The following is a 17,302-nucleotide window of genomic DNA, read 5'->3' on the forward strand; positions in this document are numbered from 1 at the left end:
TTAGGGAGCAGAGGAGATTCCCTAAAGGTTGGTGGTCTTTCCATGTGGAGGGAAGCTCACCTTCCACATGAAGTGAAGCTACCACACAGGTCCCCTCTGCCTCACAGGAGTATGCGCCCTTGTCCTCAGCGGACACACTGCTAATGTACAAGCGAGCCACATTCCAGTCCTGCTCCACCACCACCCTTCGGCCATCAGGCTGCAATGGCTGCCCGTCTTTCTTCCACTGAGCCTTGACCGGACGTGAATACTGGCAGATGAACTCAGCCGGTTGGTTTTCGACCACACAAAGGTCCTCCATCTCGCTCACCACTTCAACTGTGGGATCTGAGGTTGGGGTCAGGGGTCATAGGGTCAAACCTTGACCGTGAGATATAACGATATACAATGCAGGACATGCCGGATGACAGATGGGCTTGTTAACCCCCAAAAGTAGATTAACAAAATAGAATGTGAATGACATTAATATGTACTTATAGATTGTCCAATACAAACCACATGTGCCATGAGAAAATATGTATATTTCAGTGGTCACTGTGACCACTGTATTGTATTGTATAAGGATCCAGGGGGTCAAAAAGCCCAACCGTCAAGGTTCGGGGTAATAGTCACAACCAAAGGCCCAGAAGAGCTGACAGCTAATGAGAGGTCAGAAGTGATGGATCATGGGGAGGTTAGCAGTTTTAGTGCTTGAGGGTTAGGGCCAGGGCTTAGTGCGATGGGACGGTAGAGGTGGAATATGAGTATTCAACAGCAGCCGGCCAGCAGGGATTGGTGGAGCAGCACTTTACTAACACAACATTTCTGTTGTCGCAATTAAGTGTTTGACTAACTCTGTACAATCAAAAATGAATCAAACTTAAACATCCCCAAAACCAAACCTAATGTTTGTTACTCAAATCATCAAATAAGACTCACTCCTTTATATTACCAAGGCATATTTATATTCTGTTAGGGCTGCACAGTTAACCATGTAATAATCATGATCCTGCATCTGGCTTTCAACACTTTACTGGTGCCTGACTCGGAACAACAAGTTGAGAATTGCAGAAGCTTGTTTCCAGGATCCCTTCTGTTTCCATGTCTCTGTTTCCCACAGGCAGTTATAAAATCTATGTTTGGCAACAGCTTCAAAAGTAATCAAATCGCTGAGTAGTACACTAATTTGACTAAAACATAGTCAAGGCTTTTATCCAGCCAAAACATAGAGGTTATTTATACAGATCAAATGAAAGAACATCAGGGGAATGTTGGGGCAGCAGCAAGAAACCTAGGAGGTCATTGAACCAACAACAATATCCAACTTAGATAACAGCCTCAACATTTAAGACTGATCAAGCTGTCAGGGACACTGCTTATGGAAACAATAGCAACGTGATAAACACTGCTCATTTGTTGAGGTATCAAATTCATTTTCATATCGAAGTTTTGTGAGTTATACAGAATTGCAGGAAAGGTTGTTGACTTAGTGGTGTGCATTTTAAAGGTAGACTGTTAACAGCACTAATTTGACTGTATTTGTAATTGACTGTAGATGAGCAACGTCATGGCAAATCATATATTCTTTAAGAACTAAATTTATTTATTATCTTGGTTTAAATGCTACTCTGCTCTACTCCAACAAAACTATGCTGTGGTGCTGCACCAAGTTGTAGGTTTTGGTTGTGTCAAATCATATGGCACAAAACTCAATATTGTCAATTATTAATACAATTAGGAAAAATGCTTCTCATGCATGACAGAGCACTAAAATGTAAAATGGCATATATAACGTTAATTAATAACTTGAAACTTTCTATGCAACCCTGCAAGAAACAATTGTAGTTCATGATATATTCACTTTTTCAAGAGGAATTACACCAGATTTTGTTGATGCAAAACAGAGATGATTCAGTACATTTTAGTCTTGTTTAAATCCTAATTAATTAAAAAATATGATAAATGCCAATGACTAATATGCAAATTTATGTTACAATAGCACATCCTTGGATTTAAAATAGGCTGCAGGGTTAAAAAAAAGAGTAACTGCTTCTCACAGTCTCTCAAGGTTTTCTTTGTAACATGATACCTTTGACTAAGAGCTTGGAGCTTGATGTTAAACTGCCAGCTTTGAACATGACAGTGCCAGAGTCGTCTGGGGCCAGGTTCTTTAAGGTCAGTGTGTAGGTGTGGCCCTGGCTCAGCCCTATCTCACTATAAGGGCTGTTTTCCAACAAGGAGCCATCCAACCACCACTGCACCTTGCCAGGTGCCCTACCAGACAGCTGGCAGGAGAAGGTTGCCCATTCCCCAACAAAGACGTCGGTGGTCTTAAGACCAGAAACAATGAAGACTTCTTTCACTGTTGAGTGAAAAATACAAATACGCATACACTGAGCCTAAAAAAGTATGACAGAAAATGCACAATCAAGGACAAACACAACAGTAATGTAGGAAGGCTACCTTGCACTGCCAAAGAAGCCGTAGTGAGCTGATCTCCCGCATCACAGGTGTAGTAGCCACTGTCTTCAGGATCCAAGTTACTTATACAGAGCTCTTGAATGCATCCTTCCTGCCTCATCTTATACTTCTTACCGGGCTGGAGGACAATGCCTCCTTTCCTCCACTCAACACAAATCCCTGGCTTAGACATCTCACAGCGCAGGGTAGAATCATCACCCTCTATGGCATCCTCGTTCTTTAGCTCTTTCCGGAAGAACACCGGGGCACCTGGTGAGAATGTAAAATGTTTTTTTACAAAAATGTTTTGCAGCAAATGTTGAAATGACAAGATCAACTTCTCTGAGGGCCTTAATATGAAAGTCTTGCTGATGCACACAGATGCCAGACTGGCTGTGTGGTTGAGTGAAGCGGAGGTTCAAGAATATTTTAAGAGGTAGCATCATTCTTTACCTTCCACGGTCACCGTGACCTCACATTGTGCATCTCCAGTGTCACACGTGTACACTCCTGAGTCCTCAGGCACCACGTTGAGGATACAAAGTTGGTGGAAAGCTCCATTCTTCTTCAGGTCACACTTGAGACCTGCTTGGATGGCCACGTTGTTTCTGATCCAGGTGACACTGGCCTTGGGGTCAGAGATGGTGCAGGCCAGAGTGACAGTTTCACCTTCTAATGCCAAAGTGTTGTGCGGCTTCTCTATTATTTTCACTGTAAATGTGGAAAACCCGTAACGAGATTTATTATCAGTAACATTTATATGCAGTCTTCTTTTTCTGTATAGCTTTTGCATTCATTATTTACAATAAAATAAAGCATGCACTGATTAGTATATGCTACCACACTTTTTATGGCAAAGTGAATCACGATCTGATCAGAGATCAGAGATTCATGTGTCACTAAAAAAGAAAAAACTAAATAATGAGACAAACATTTTATAACTGAAGTACTGAAATCTTTGTCAAATTCAGAAAATAAATCACAGAGTTAGGAACGTTGTCTCCTTTAGTTGTATTAGTGTTACTAGCAAAACCTATAAAATGTGTTAAGAAAACGCATGTACAAGTTAATATGTGGAAGATGATGGTGCAAGCAGATTTCCATTTGCCAAAACAAAGCTCTTTGGTAGTCGATGGAGATGGATGTGATGATTAAACTCTTCATGTGACCATGTCATCCTCTTTACCTTTGGGCTTCTCCTCCACCAGCAGACAGGCCACACTCTTCTCTTCTCCCACTACGAAGGCAACATCTCCTGATTCATCCGTGGTTACCATCTTCAGGGTCAGACGCTGCACTCTGCCCTGGCTGCTCATTTGATTCAAATCATTATTCTGGAGGAGGTTGTCTGCAAGCCACCATTCCCCGTTTGTCACGCCCGAGTGTGACAGCTCAACTTCAAAGACTGCATCCTGCCCAGTGGTGACAGTGATATCGTAGAGTTCTCGGATTATGCGGACACGCTCTGATGGGGGAACGGGATGATGGTCAGTGATCAGACCTCTGCAAACCTTCCAGAAGGCATCAACTACGAGGGTGTATCCATTATAAAGAAACTGATTTTAATATTTACAAAATACTTGATTTTACTAGCATTAGATCATAGACTAAATACAAATATTTAAAATGAAACCAAAAAAACTTCCTGCATGCATCCACTACTTGCGAATGGCATGGATGAATGGAATATGGACTTCGGCAGGGATGAAGATGAGAGGAGACCAGAGACGTGTTACCTTTCACAGTCAGAGTAGCAGTGCTCTTCTTGTCCCCTGTATGGCTGGTATATTCTCCACTATCCTCCACTTTCAGCTTGTGTATAACCAGGGTGTGAGTGGTTCCTCTCTGATCAATGGTGAACTTCTCCCCATGGGTGAGTACAGACGAGCCCTTGCGCCAGGTTACCTTGCAATCAGGGCTGGATGTTTCGCAGGACAGGGTGACTTTGCCTCCTTCTGTGGCCTCTTGACTTTCCAGCTCCTTCTTGAATAACACAGGAGCAGCTGCTAGAAAAACCATTATCGATTAGGATGCTTTATCTAACACTTTTCAGAGGCAAACACATCCACCGCAACACACAGTGTACTCAGAAGTGACATATTTATAATCACAATTTTAATAATTCCATACAAAGGATAAGTTTAAGACTGAACATGAACAGCACTGTTAAAGGTCACTAGTTAAACTACACTTAAAAATTGAAAAAAGGGTACTGTAACACATTCAGCATTTAAGTGCTAAAATATTAACTCTATTGACAAAAAGCTAGAACAAAGTATATTTGGTTTAGTCAGTTTCATTATAGTGGAGTAAAGGGAATGGAAGAGTTAAACTATTAGAGTTTAACAACACATAACATTGCAGGATCAAAAGCTACTGTACGACAAGTTACTTGAATAAAGTGTAAAGTAAAAAAGAGAAATGCAGAATACAAGAATGAAAGGGAAAGACATTGATCAGCATGACCAATGTGTAATTTAAAAACAAGGTGTAAAAGGAAAGGGGACGTTAGTTCAAATTCAATGGATAGAGGGGTGTTCAAGATATACTGTAGAAATACGAAGGGATATGCTGTAAACACGTGGTATGAATAAGAAAGTGACAAGAATCCAAGTGGGATTCTTTGCAGGAACATTTTGAAAAGATAGAAAGTTGGTGTCCCATGAGACAGACGACAGAAAAGAAATGAACAGAAGTCCAGATGTTGCTGTAGAAGCACTGTTGCCTTAATGGTCCAAATGTTTCTCTTACCTCTGACTGTTAGAGAAGCAGTGGACGTGTGGTTTCCCACAGTGAAAGTAACTGTTCCTGAATCGGCTGTGGTGACACCTCTGAGTGTGAGGCTGTGTACTCGGCTCTCAGTCTTGATCAGGTTCATTTCATTATTCTGTAGTGGGACGTCCTGGAGTTTCCACTGGGCCAGAGGTGCCTCCTCATGAGAAACCAAACACTCAAAGCGGACCTCTTCCCCCTCATAGACAACACAGCTCTCCAAGAATTTCAGTATGGTAATCTCGACCTCTGTTTGGCAAATACATTTCAGCAAAGTAGTTAGATGTTTGTCGAATTAAATCAGCAAATACTTGACAATGACATCGCTTAGGTTTTGCAGGCTGTGATCAAAGTGTGATTGAATTTATCTGTCAAGCTGTTATTTAATACCAAGTGAAGATAAACAGAGTATGGTGTGTTAATTTTAGTGAAGTGCAAGGAGAAATGGGTGCAAATGATGACATGATGACAATGATGATCAGTGATCAACTCGACAAAAAAGTGCTGGTGCGTATAAGTGAACACGTGCTTTGAAAGGAGTGAACGGCAAAACAGAACCACATGTGGGATGAGAAACAATGCTTGAATATTTAAATGCAGTCAAGAAGACCCCACATGTGATCTCCAGATGATAGATTGATGCATTTCACACTCAAGCGTTCAATCAACAAGAAAGAGTGATGCGACACGAAGAAAGACGTGACTCCAGAGAGAAAGACACTCTTACAAAGACAGAGCCTACCCTGCACAGTGAGGACAGCTGACGTCCTTTGACTGCCTGTATCACAGGAATATTCTCCAGAGTCAGCTCCCTGCAGTTTATAGATGACAAGCTCGACCACAGTCCCTTCCTGTTTGAGGTGGTACTTGCTGCTGGATGTCAGCACACTGTCACCATGCCTCCAGACAACAATTGCGCCGGGTTTTGTGGTCTCACAGCGAAGAATAGCGATCTCCCCTGCCTGTCTCTCAACCTTCTGCAGCAGAGTTTTGAAAAGGACAGGCTGGGCTGCAGGGGAAGAAAATAAAGAAATTACGAGAAAACTAAATTAAGAGATTTGAGAGTTAATAGGTACCCTATATAAATAGCAGAGGTAGAAAATAGCAAAATCTTTTAGTCTCAAGTCTTTATCCAAATGTTGAGTCAAATCCTCATTTAGTCTAACAAAGCTTAAAGTGTAGCTTCACCCCAAAGTTAAGGCTGAAGTGCCTTTACCCTGGAAATGTTAAATCTGCCTTTACAGTGCAGATCTGGGAGGTGGGGCCATGAGACGCCAACTAACTCCTTCCTGCAGTGTGTAAGTGTCTATGTGCATTGACTGTGAGTCTACGTGCATTGACTGTGTGTCGACTGCTCATCTCAAGAGAGAGACACACTATTCCTTGTGAAAGTATCTCTACAACTCTCAAAATGTGAGCCTGTGGACACTTTATCTATCATATTTCTATAGAGGGGTTATTTTGCAGTAATTGCTCCATCAATATACTCAATAAGCTCACTCCACTCTTTGATATTACTCCTCTCCCACAATCTGCAGAATCAGATCGTCAGACTCCTCTGTCTACTAGTGTCTGTTGTCGGTTTTTTATACGAGGGGTGGTGAGTGACACTCCCTCCAGATAAACCACAAGCAAAATACAATTGCAATTGCCAGCTATCAACCAGTAGAGGGCAGTTACGATACATATTTACTATACAAAGTGTACAATTCGAAGTCTTCGCACTAAAATGTCATGATATGGACCTAAATCAATCAGTTAATTACTAATACACAAATACATTGGTTTAGGGGTTTAGTTACACCTTAAGTAACAAGAAGCCTCTCCTGTGTGTTTGATTTTAACCATTAATGTATCAGATGAGGATCAGATGAGGTAGAGGCAGTGGAAGCACCTAATATTCAATGTGTATTATTTACAGAAATAAAAGGTCTTACTAGTTACAAATACAAATCAAGTATCTCCCCTGCAAACTATAGTTTCAAACAGGCGTACCCTTCACAGATAGATGTCCAGTGCTCTGACGTCCACCAGTGTCACATGTGTAACTCCCAGAGTCCTCTGGATCTACATCATGGATTAGCAAAGTGGCAATTTGTCCAGTTTGTCTAATTTCATACTTGGCACAAGGACAAAGACCAAGTTCTCCTTTCAGCCACTCCAAAGAAACACTTGGTTTAGAAAGCTCACAGTGCAGCGTGACACTGTCCCCCTCATCAGCAGTCACACTTTCCAGCTCTTTCGTAAATATGACTGGGGCAGCTGATGGACGAAAAGAAAGAATGGCGACGGCGAAAAAGAGTGAAATGAAGAAGACTGAATCAAGAGACTAGAGGACAGAATACGATGACGACACAGTCTCCATCCTACCATTTACTGCAACAGAAGCTGAGCTTATTGCGTCCTCTGAACAGCATGAATAGTTTCCTGTGTCTCCAGGTGTCAAATTGTGGATCTGTAGCACATAACTGAATCCTGTTTGTCTCATCTGGTACTTTTCTCCAGACGTCAGGACTTGACTTCCCTTCTTCCATTCGACAATGAGTCCAGGTTTAGAAAGCTCACAATGCAGAGTGACACTACCGCCCTCCTCAGCCTCCTGGCCCTTAAGGTCTTGAATGACAGTGGCTGGAAGAACTGGGGATCGAATACATTGAATAAGCTATAGATGTTTGCCAGTTGTAACCCACAGGATTTCAGGACAGATGCAGAGCAGACTGTAGTCTGCAGTGTGGATATTGTGTAAAAAAATTCAGATTTTTACTTACCTGCTTTGAAGTAAAAAAAATCAAAGCCATATGTATCCGTGTTTTTAAATGTACACACAAACACACAAATACATTTGTGCAAGTAGCAGCATGATGCATAGCCAATAATCCCTGCTCTCATTCAAAACACAAGGCGACCTAAATGTTTATCAAGGCTCTCAATCCCAGCTCACTGGAGGCAACAACAATCCAGAACGCAGAATATATCAGGCATTCACAATTGAGTATGAAGAGAACAACAACAAGCTAGACTAAATATACAAAATATACAAAAAACGCACCAAAGAGGAAACAATATGAATATAAAAATATTCATTTTACTTAAATTGTGATTTCAATTTTTTTGATTTTGGCTTTAGAAACAGCAAGAGTTTGTATCTTTGCAGGTGTAGTGTGATTAGTGTAATTAAATATCTGCTGTGAGAAACACTGAGTGACATAAACGCAATAATGATAGTGGAATTGAAAATATAATGCAACAAAGAAAAACCCCAACAATACTGAATGCAACAGCAAGTAATTGATTGACTGTAACTCAATGATGCTGCCAATATGCAATTTCCAACTCCTCAGCGAACAAGAACAAATGAGCCAGACTGTTGACAAAGCTTTGAAGACACAAAGATGTTCTGTCACATCATAGCGGTCTGATATCACAGCCTGTGTTTTGGCAAAAACCCAGCAAACAAAATATGTACTGGATAAAAACAGAAAACCCACTTCCAATAATTACAAACGTACTCTTAAGATTATTGACCCACAACATACCTTCAACTCTCTGTTTGGATTCCTGCTTCTCAGATTCAGCTTTGAAGGTCACTGCTGAAACTGATGACTTCTCTGTTGTAACTGAAGTTATTGGTAGACATGAAACAACAGATTTCAAATCAGCTTAAATCTTCACGAACAGACTGAACAATGCAACAGCTCAAAAGCAACGTGCCACAAATTTTAGAGCCACAAAGTCCGAGACAAAAACCACTGGGACTTGAACAGTGCAATGACCAAAAACTTTCTCGCCAAGGGACAACAGTAACACAGTGACAAATGGCAACCAACACAACCACATGGATGGAAATTCTGTATTGTAAGCTAACATTATATATTAGGCTAATTTCTTCCTCAGCTTTGCTTAGCTCTTCAGTCTGATCACTTATTGTATCACTTCCACCAAAAGCACAAGGAACTGCAGTGCAAAGACAAATATTACATAGCAGCTATAGCCAGATACTAACACAATATGCAATTTAGTTTAATTAAATACAATCTTTTCTTATTTATACGATGTAATGCTGTAAAAACAAATTTTACTTTCAATTAGTTTTGCCAATTTCCAACTCCTCGCAGCTAAAGCCAAACATATAACAAGTGTAAAGACCGTAGACAGCATCAGCAGAGCACCTGCATCTGGTAACAGAGTATTTAAAGGAGCAGTTCACCGGAAAATTAAAATTCACTCATTATCTACCAACAACTATGCCGATGGAGGGGTGAGTGAGTCCACAAAACACTTTTGGAGGGGTAAACTTTGTTGTGACCGAATCCGACACAATTGAAGTAGCCGGCGACTTATACTTCAGACATAATAAAAAAATCAGAAAATGCCTCACGCTCGCGAGGTGTCATCCAAGTATCCGCAAGCCCTGACATTCATATTCAAGTAGAAACAAGGTCTTTGTTTGAGCTTAAGTCCACTGGAAGTGGCTAAGCTAGCAGATATAGCCACACAATGGTGTGTCCAAGGGTCCGTGAACACATCTCGTAGGAAGATATCAGAGGGCATTTATTTTATTCATTCATTTTATTCATTTTTCGGTGAACTATCCCTTTAAGACAGGAAACAATGAGGAAGCAGGAAGCTTCCAATACCTTTTACTGGCTCTTTGGTCCCCTGCTTCTCTGTATCTTGTTTCACAGACACTCCTGCAGCTGTCTTCTCAACTGGGATAAGACACGACATTAATTTCACAGTCTTACAGTGATTAGTCCCTGAATACCGTCCACCAGAGCTTGTAAAACACACACAGTCCCAAATCCCCTAGTTAACCCTGCTTACTGTCCCTGTTTACAACTTGTCATACTGATAGATTGTGACCTTATATTAAATATGTTCGTGTCCACCCAGTAAGTGTCACAGGGGGGGTAAGCAGTATCTCTGAAAATGAAAAGCAACAAAATCGATAAAGCTACAAGCTACAACAATTAAAGCTGCTCTCCTTTAGTCTCTCACAGATCGTTATCAGCAATCAAACACAGAAAAACAATCCAACAAAGTGCTGCCATAAATATAGAGCAGTAAAATGTTCCACATTCAACCCAGACCTGCAGTAAACAAGGCACTGACACAACTAGACAAGTGCAACAACTTACAGCAACATATATGACAGCTAATAAGAACATAAAGCCTCCTTCTTCATATTCAGCAGGAAAAACAAGCTGCACACACAGTAAATCTGGACTCGCCTACTGACTATGTATTTTCCAGTTCTATGGTTCTAAGTGTGCTTATAAGCTCTCTCCTGTAAAAGACGTAGACATTATTGACAGATGTCCAAGTATCCAACAAACCCCATGCAAACAGGTCTCATTACCTTCACCTCCCACTTTCCGCTCTTGTGAATCCCTCTGAATCTCTTGTTTGAGGAGCTGCAGTGAAGGAGTCTGCCCAGTAGTTAGCACAGTCACAGCTGTGAAATTGAACACGTGTATTATAATCAATGAGTCTTAAACATCTCTAAGCGGCTGATAGGTACAAAGCCATGTCTCAATATCAATATGTCAGCCTCCATGCAACAGTAACCCAAGTAGCGTAAGCACCAAAATATGACACAGATCATTTAACAGGGAAAAAGGTTGCCAAAGGGGGGGGGGGGGGGCATATTCAGCCTAAAAGCAATCCCTGAAGCAACAAGACACAATGTAAGCTGACATAACAAGTTTCTGTCTGACCACCATCGAAGACTCTGACACTTTCTCTCTTTCAATTCTGTTTGGCTTCCATTCAACAAAGCCTTGCATTGCACACATTGATTAATTACAAATACAAATGGGCTTAACAGACAAGCTTCAGAAAATTACCTTCCACGGTTTCTCGGATCTCCTGCCTGATTTGATTGTCTTTAGCAGCTATGGAAAGCATGGCATAGAAATACAGTAAGTGACTGATGGCAGTATTTAACATATATTATATTTACTTATATGATCAAAATTATCAATAATAATTTTTTTCTCTATAACTGCCACAAATTCAAAGACCTTAAATCTCCTCAAACCACACAAATGACAATGAAACATGCAACACACAAATAAATTACACAGTATAAACTTGAGCTAATGACATTATCAAACTGTCAACATGCTACCGGCACATGTGGCACAAATAAAAGAGTTTCTTCTTTCTATATTTTACATTTGCTGGTTTTGCCACATACAATGCAAATAAAACACTGACGCGAAAATTCAAAGTCCATCCAATTATCAGAAAAAAGCAACATTTGGTGCCACAAACTTTAACATCTGGTAAACTACAAAGTCATGATGCCACAGGAGCACTTATTGTAGTGTTTAAGCAACAAAGGTACAGGGCCAATTTAAGGAAAAGCGGCACATGACAACACAAAGACCATTATCAAGATGGATACAGAACATAAAGCTTCAAGTCTAGCCAGCCATCTTCCTTTCATACCTCCGATTGTTTCCTTGGTCTCCTGCCTTTTATACTCCAATTTATCAGATGAAAGAGGAGCTGACAGCTTCACAGCTAAAAAAAACAACAATTTGAACACAAATTGCTGAAAGATAAATGATAATTTATATATCTTCACCATAATGACTGAAAACTAAATATCACCTGGCTCAACAAATTTCAGGAATCAACAAGGACCATAACACTGTTGAAACCACAACACAAAGACTGGCTCCTCTGATCACAAAGACAAATACGGTTTATGGACCAGCATACATACATTATCAGGAGCACATAGAACACACAAAAGAACAGCATCCCAACTGTGACAACAAAAAAACCTGCATCCTTTGTGGGTTTTTTTCTAAAATTTACAGAAAGAAATGATAGAATTGATGAATTATCCTCCAAAGAAAAGGTCAAAATTCAAATATTCTAACACAGCACAGATGACACTGCAGAAAAGTGTTTCAGGAAACTGCATCCACCATCCAAACAACAACAACAACAACAGATTCCGCACATAGAATGTCAAGGACAAATTCTGATGAATCTGACATACAACATCCACAAAGAACGCTGACATTTTTGGAGACAACAAACAGAAAGAAGACAGTGAAACACACTCACAAACAGAAAGGACAAGTTCTGATCAAATTGTAACACAAATAATTTTCCTACCAATTCAGCATCAGTGTTTGCAGTAATCTGGGATTTTGCCTGAACAATGCTTTATCTGTAGTAATTAGATATACTAATACAAAATGTTCAAATACAAAATGGAAGAAAATGGTCTGTTTTCAAACACTATATAGACATTTCTTAATACAGTGTAAAGGTTCAAATCACTCCTCTTCCTACCCTTAATGTTGAGACTAGCTGTAGTCTTCTGGTCTGCACACACACAGCTGTAGTCTCCACTGTCTTCTGGCACCACTTTGTTGATGAGCAGTTCATTCAAAGAGGCTTTCTGCTTCATCTGGTACTTCTCTCCGGACTTCAGGACCTGAGTTCCCTTCTTCCACTCCACTGAGACTCCAGGTTTGGAGAGCTCACACCGCAGAGTGATGCTGGCTCCCTCCTCTGCTTCCTGAGTCTCTAACTTCTGTTTGAAGGTCACTGGTTGGGCTGAGCATGTATTACTTGGTTAGTGGTCAGTGTCATGAAATAAAATATTTAAAAAAAATATGTACTGCAAAAAACAGAGACAAAACACAAAGACAAACAATGACAAGAAGAAACCAACATCCTGAAGACTCCACAAAAACCTATTGTATAAGGTTTTTGACAAACATTCCATGAACCAATTCTTTACAATTCTTCCTACCCTTAATGTTGAGACTAGCTGTGGTCTTCTGGTCTGCACACACACAGCTGTAGTCTCCACTGTCTTCTGGCACCACTTTGTTGATGAGCAGTTCATTCAAAGAGGCTTTCTGCTTCATCTGGTACTTCTCTCCAGACTTCAGGACCTGACTTCCCTTCTTCCACTCCACTGAGACTCCAGGTTTGGAGAGCTCACATCGCAGAGTGACGCTGGCTCCCTCCTCTGCTTCCTGAGTCTCTAACTTCTGTTTGAAGGTCACTGGTTGGGCTGAGCATGTATTACTTGGTTAGTGGTCAATGTCATGTTATCACGTGTGTATATTTAATCGTATAACATACAAAAGAGGAATAAAACATAGAGACAAACACTGACAAGATGAAATCCACAATACCATGTCATAAAGAAATACAAAAAAAAAAGAAAAACGAAGACAATATGGATTCTACAATGTCATGTCATTTACATGTATAACACAAAAACAAACACAAAACACAAAGACAAATGCTGACAAGGTGAAATCCAGCATGTCATGTCGACTCCACAATGAATGTGCCTAAACATGTACTTAAGAACTTCTATGGACCAACTGAATAATAATCTTCATCCTACCCTTGATCTTGAGACTAGCTGTGGTCTTCTGGTCTCCGCACACACAGCTGTAGTCTCCACTGTCTTCTGGCACCACTTTGTTGATGAGCAGTTCATTCAAAGAGGCTTTCTGCTTCATCTGGTACTTCTCTCCGGACTTCAGGACCTGAGTTCCCTTCTTCCACTCCACTGAGACTCCAGGTTTGGAGAGCTCACACCGCAGAGTGACGCTGGCTCCCTCCTCTGCTTCCTGAGTCTCTAACTTCTGTTTGAAGGTCACTGGTTGGGCTGAGCATGTATTACTTGGTTAGTGGTCAGTGTCATGAAATAAAATATTTAAAAAAATATATACCACAAAAACAGAGACAAAACACAAAGACAAACAATGACAAGAAGAAACCAACATCCTGAAGACTCCACAAAAACCTATTGTATAAGGTTTTTGACAAACATTCCATGACATGGAACATAACATACATAACATACAAAAGAGGAATAAAACATAGAGACAAACACTGACAAGATGAAATCCACAATACCATGTCATAAAGAAATACAAAAAAAAAAAAAGAAAGAAAAACGAAGACAATATGGATTCTACAATGTCATGTCATTTACATGTATAACACAAAAACAAACACAAAACACAAAGACAAATGCTGACAAGGTGAAATCCAGCATGTCATGTCGACTCCACAATGAATGTGCCTAAACATGTACTTAAGAACTTCTATGGACCAACTGAATAATAATCTTCATCCTACCCTTGATCTTGAGACTAGCTGTGGTCGTCTGGTCTCCGCACACACAGCTGTAGTCTCCACTGTCTTCTGGCACCACTTTGTTGATCAGTAGTTCATTCACAGAGGCTTTCTGCTTCATCTGGTACTTCTCTCCAGACTTCAGGATCTGACTTCCCTTCTTCCACTCCACTGAGACTCCAGGTTTGGAGAGCTCACAGTGCAAAGTAATTTCCACTCCCTCCTCAGCTTCTTGAGTCTTCAACTTCTGTATGAATGTCGGCGGCAATGCTGTACAACCAAATTTTAATTACTTCCATTACTACATTACTCAAAATGGGTGACATAAACTGTTTTGAATAAATAGAACAAGGCAACACAAGTGAAACTATTTGGTTGATTTCTCTATAAAACTTTGCCGAGATTCGTACCATTGACTTTCACAGTTGCAGATGTCTTCTGGTCCACACACACACAAGAGTACTCTCCACTATCTTCAACCTTCAAATCTTTAATTTGAAGTTCCAAAGCGGTGTGCTTCTGCCTCATCTCATACTTCTCTCCAGCTTTGAGGATTTCAGAGCCTTTCTTCCACTGAATGTCGGTCGCAGGTTTTGATAACTCACAACAAAGTGTCACAGTCTCCCCTTCTTTTTTATCCTGGTTCTTGACTTTTTCTTTAAAAGTGGCAGGAAGGGCTAAAATAAAATGAACAGTGGGTTGATGATATTAAACAGGTTGTAGCATAGTGTCGGCATTAGCATTTGGAACCCAAACAATTGAAAAGCACAAATCATTACCAACATTGGAAATATTGATTTATGCAGGGAGCATATTAACATAACAACACAATTCATTTGGGAACAGGTCAATTGGAAGCATGAGCACATACTTACGGATGCTTTTTACAATTTGCTGTCTCCCAGTCAAACAAAAAGAAAATCTTATTGTGAAACACTCACAAAGCAAGACACACAGAACTACTTCTATTAGAAAATACAAATGATGTAGCAACAATTCTACTAATCTATTTCTATTTAAGGTGCCGGTTAAATTGGAAACTAACCAAACTATGAGCCATGACAACACTGCAACTTAAACGATCACAGAAAACATACTGAACACAGGCGCACAAGATTTTGCCTTCAAAAACATCTAAAATGCATTGACAATGGAAGAACTGTAAAAAATGTATTCTTGAAAATATTTAACATACCCTAGTGTATGAATGTTAGTTTTTCATGCTCTTTAATTGAATGACATGGTTAACACCAGGTACGCAATAATACTGTATCGTAGCAGAGGTCATTTTCTTTCAAAGTATATCCCTATCATATTTTCAAAAGCAAGATATTCTCGTCATGTTTATTAAATTAAGAAATATAAAGATAATCAACTATGCAAGACACATACATAGAAGGTTCTTACCTTTGACCGTCACCTTTGCCATGTTCTTAGCAGTGATCACATCACAGGTGTAGATATCTGTGTCTTTCTCCTCCAGCTGTTTGATGGTGAGAGTTAAGACCCTCTCTTTCTGGGACATCTCATATCGACCTCCTGCCTTGAGCTCTGTGTGCCCTTTAAGCCAGATCACTGCTGATGGGGTTTGAGCTGTCTCACACTGCAGGGTCACAGAGCTCTTCTCGTCTGCCTGGCTGTCCTTTAGCACTTTAGTGAATTTATGGATTGGCTCTGTATAAAAGAGAACAACCTCACTAAAACTAAAGACACAGTTTGAATTTGTGAAATCTTGCTCCATGGTTTCAGAAAATAACCCTACCCCTGAACTGATGTCAATTTTAAGATTTTTTTTTTTTTAACCACAATCTTAACAAGTGTTGTCATAGGTTAGTATCTTTAATGTCTCACCCTTTATTTCCAGTTGGCCTTTGGTGGTTGCACCTCCAACAACTTCACAGCTGTACTCTCCTGAGTCTTGGGCAGAGACATTATGGATGGTGAGCTTCATGACCTTCTCCTCTTGGCTGATGTCGTACTTCTGGCTCTTCTTGATGGCTTTGCCTTCTTTGGCCCACTTTACAGTGGACCTAGCCTGTGTCACCTCACAGGTAAATACAGCATCTTCCCCTTGAACAGCACTAACATTCTGCAGTCCTCTGGACACAGATGAAGCTCTGCCTGCACCGAGGGATGTTGACATGTTTATTTCAAGAACTTAGTCTTTTTCTAACTTTCTACTTCTCGAAAATAGATATGCAGCTTACCTTCAACTGTTAATGTTGTTTTAGTGCTCAAGTCCTGAATGTTGAAGACCACCTCACCAGCATCAGCAGGCGTGACATCCTTTATGGTTAGCATGTACTTGCGGCCTTTATTGGCGACTTTGAAACGGCCTCCATTTGAAATGGCTTTGCCATTCAGAGTCCACGAGCACTCATCTGTGTTCTCACGAGATAAGATGCACTCAAAGCTGCATGTCTCCCCCTCGTTTACCTCAGCAGACTTAAGCCATTTGGTAATTCCAATACCAATCTCTAAATTTGGGACAGAGATCATAAAATGACAAAGATGCTGATGAAAACAATTCATATCCAGGCTAACACAGCAGAACTGTTTATTTAAACAACAGTACCAACCTCTTACAGTGACCTTTGCCTTGGACATTTCAGTTCCGAGATCACAGCTGTACTCCCCAGCATCGTCTTTGGTGGCGTCCTTGATGATCAGGCCCAAAGACTTGCCTGTGTGGAGAAGCTCATACTTGGGTCCAGCCTTCAAGACTTTACCTTCTTTTCTCCATGTAGGAGAAACCCTGGGCTTGGACGCCTCACACGCCAGAGTTATCATGCCTTTCTCCTCTCCAATGACATCATCGAGAGACTTGAGGAACACAGCAAGCTTCTCTGGAGGGCAAAGGAGAGAAAGGATAGAGTGGTGTGTGCGTATATATTATGTTTTCACCTTTTTATCCCAATTGACAACTTTTATATTCGTTGAAATAATCTGAGTAAGCTTGGCT

General features: G+C 40.5%; 1 protein-coding gene across 50 annotated transcripts in view; it reads right to left on the reverse strand.

Annotated features, from left to right (window-relative positions):
* The window catches only part of obscnb (obscurin, cytoskeletal calmodulin and titin-interacting RhoGEF b), a 52,374-nt gene that overhangs the window by 15,310 nt on the left and 19,762 nt on the right, over positions 1-17,302 (reverse strand). For 3 of the 50 annotated variants that reach the window (XM_069510506.1, XM_069510501.1, XM_069510499.1), the window contains 19 exons: positions 16,920-17,186; positions 16,548-16,817; positions 16,192-16,461; positions 15,748-16,014; positions 14,751-15,017; positions 14,344-14,610; positions 13,601-13,867; positions 12,992-13,258; positions 12,526-12,792; positions 7,582-7,848; positions 7,207-7,473; positions 5,954-6,220; positions 5,191-5,460; positions 4,176-4,445; positions 3,626-3,904; positions 2,893-3,150; positions 2,443-2,709; positions 2,069-2,341; positions 61-327 (listed from right to left, as the gene is read on the reverse strand). In XM_069510506.1, the coding sequence (XP_069366607.1) occupies positions 61-327; positions 2,069-2,341; positions 2,443-2,709; positions 2,893-3,150; positions 3,626-3,904; positions 4,176-4,445; positions 5,191-5,460; positions 5,954-6,220; positions 7,207-7,473; positions 7,582-7,848; positions 12,526-12,792; positions 12,992-13,258; positions 13,601-13,867; positions 14,344-14,610; positions 14,751-15,017; positions 15,748-16,014; positions 16,192-16,461; positions 16,548-16,817; positions 16,920-17,186 (5,094 nt within the window). Of the gene's footprint in view, positions 1-60; positions 328-2,068; positions 2,342-2,442; positions 2,710-2,892; positions 3,151-3,625; positions 3,905-4,175; positions 4,446-5,190; positions 5,461-5,953; positions 6,221-7,206; positions 7,474-7,581; positions 7,849-8,747; positions 8,829-9,848; positions 9,921-10,570; positions 10,667-11,057; positions 11,106-11,664; positions 11,740-12,525; positions 12,793-12,991; positions 13,259-13,600; positions 13,868-14,343; positions 14,611-14,750; positions 15,018-15,747; positions 16,015-16,191; positions 16,462-16,547; positions 16,818-16,919; positions 17,187-17,302 lie in introns of all 50 variants that reach the window. The other 47 variants (XM_069510502.1, XM_069510511.1, XM_069510504.1 and 44 more) reach the window with 47 other exon arrangements.

The sequence above is a fragment of the Paralichthys olivaceus genome, chromosome 16 (assembly GCF_024713975.1).
Source record: "Paralichthys olivaceus isolate ysfri-2021 chromosome 16, ASM2471397v2, whole genome shotgun sequence".
Classification (NCBI taxonomy): Eukaryota; Metazoa; Chordata; class Actinopteri; order Pleuronectiformes; family Paralichthyidae; genus Paralichthys; species Paralichthys olivaceus.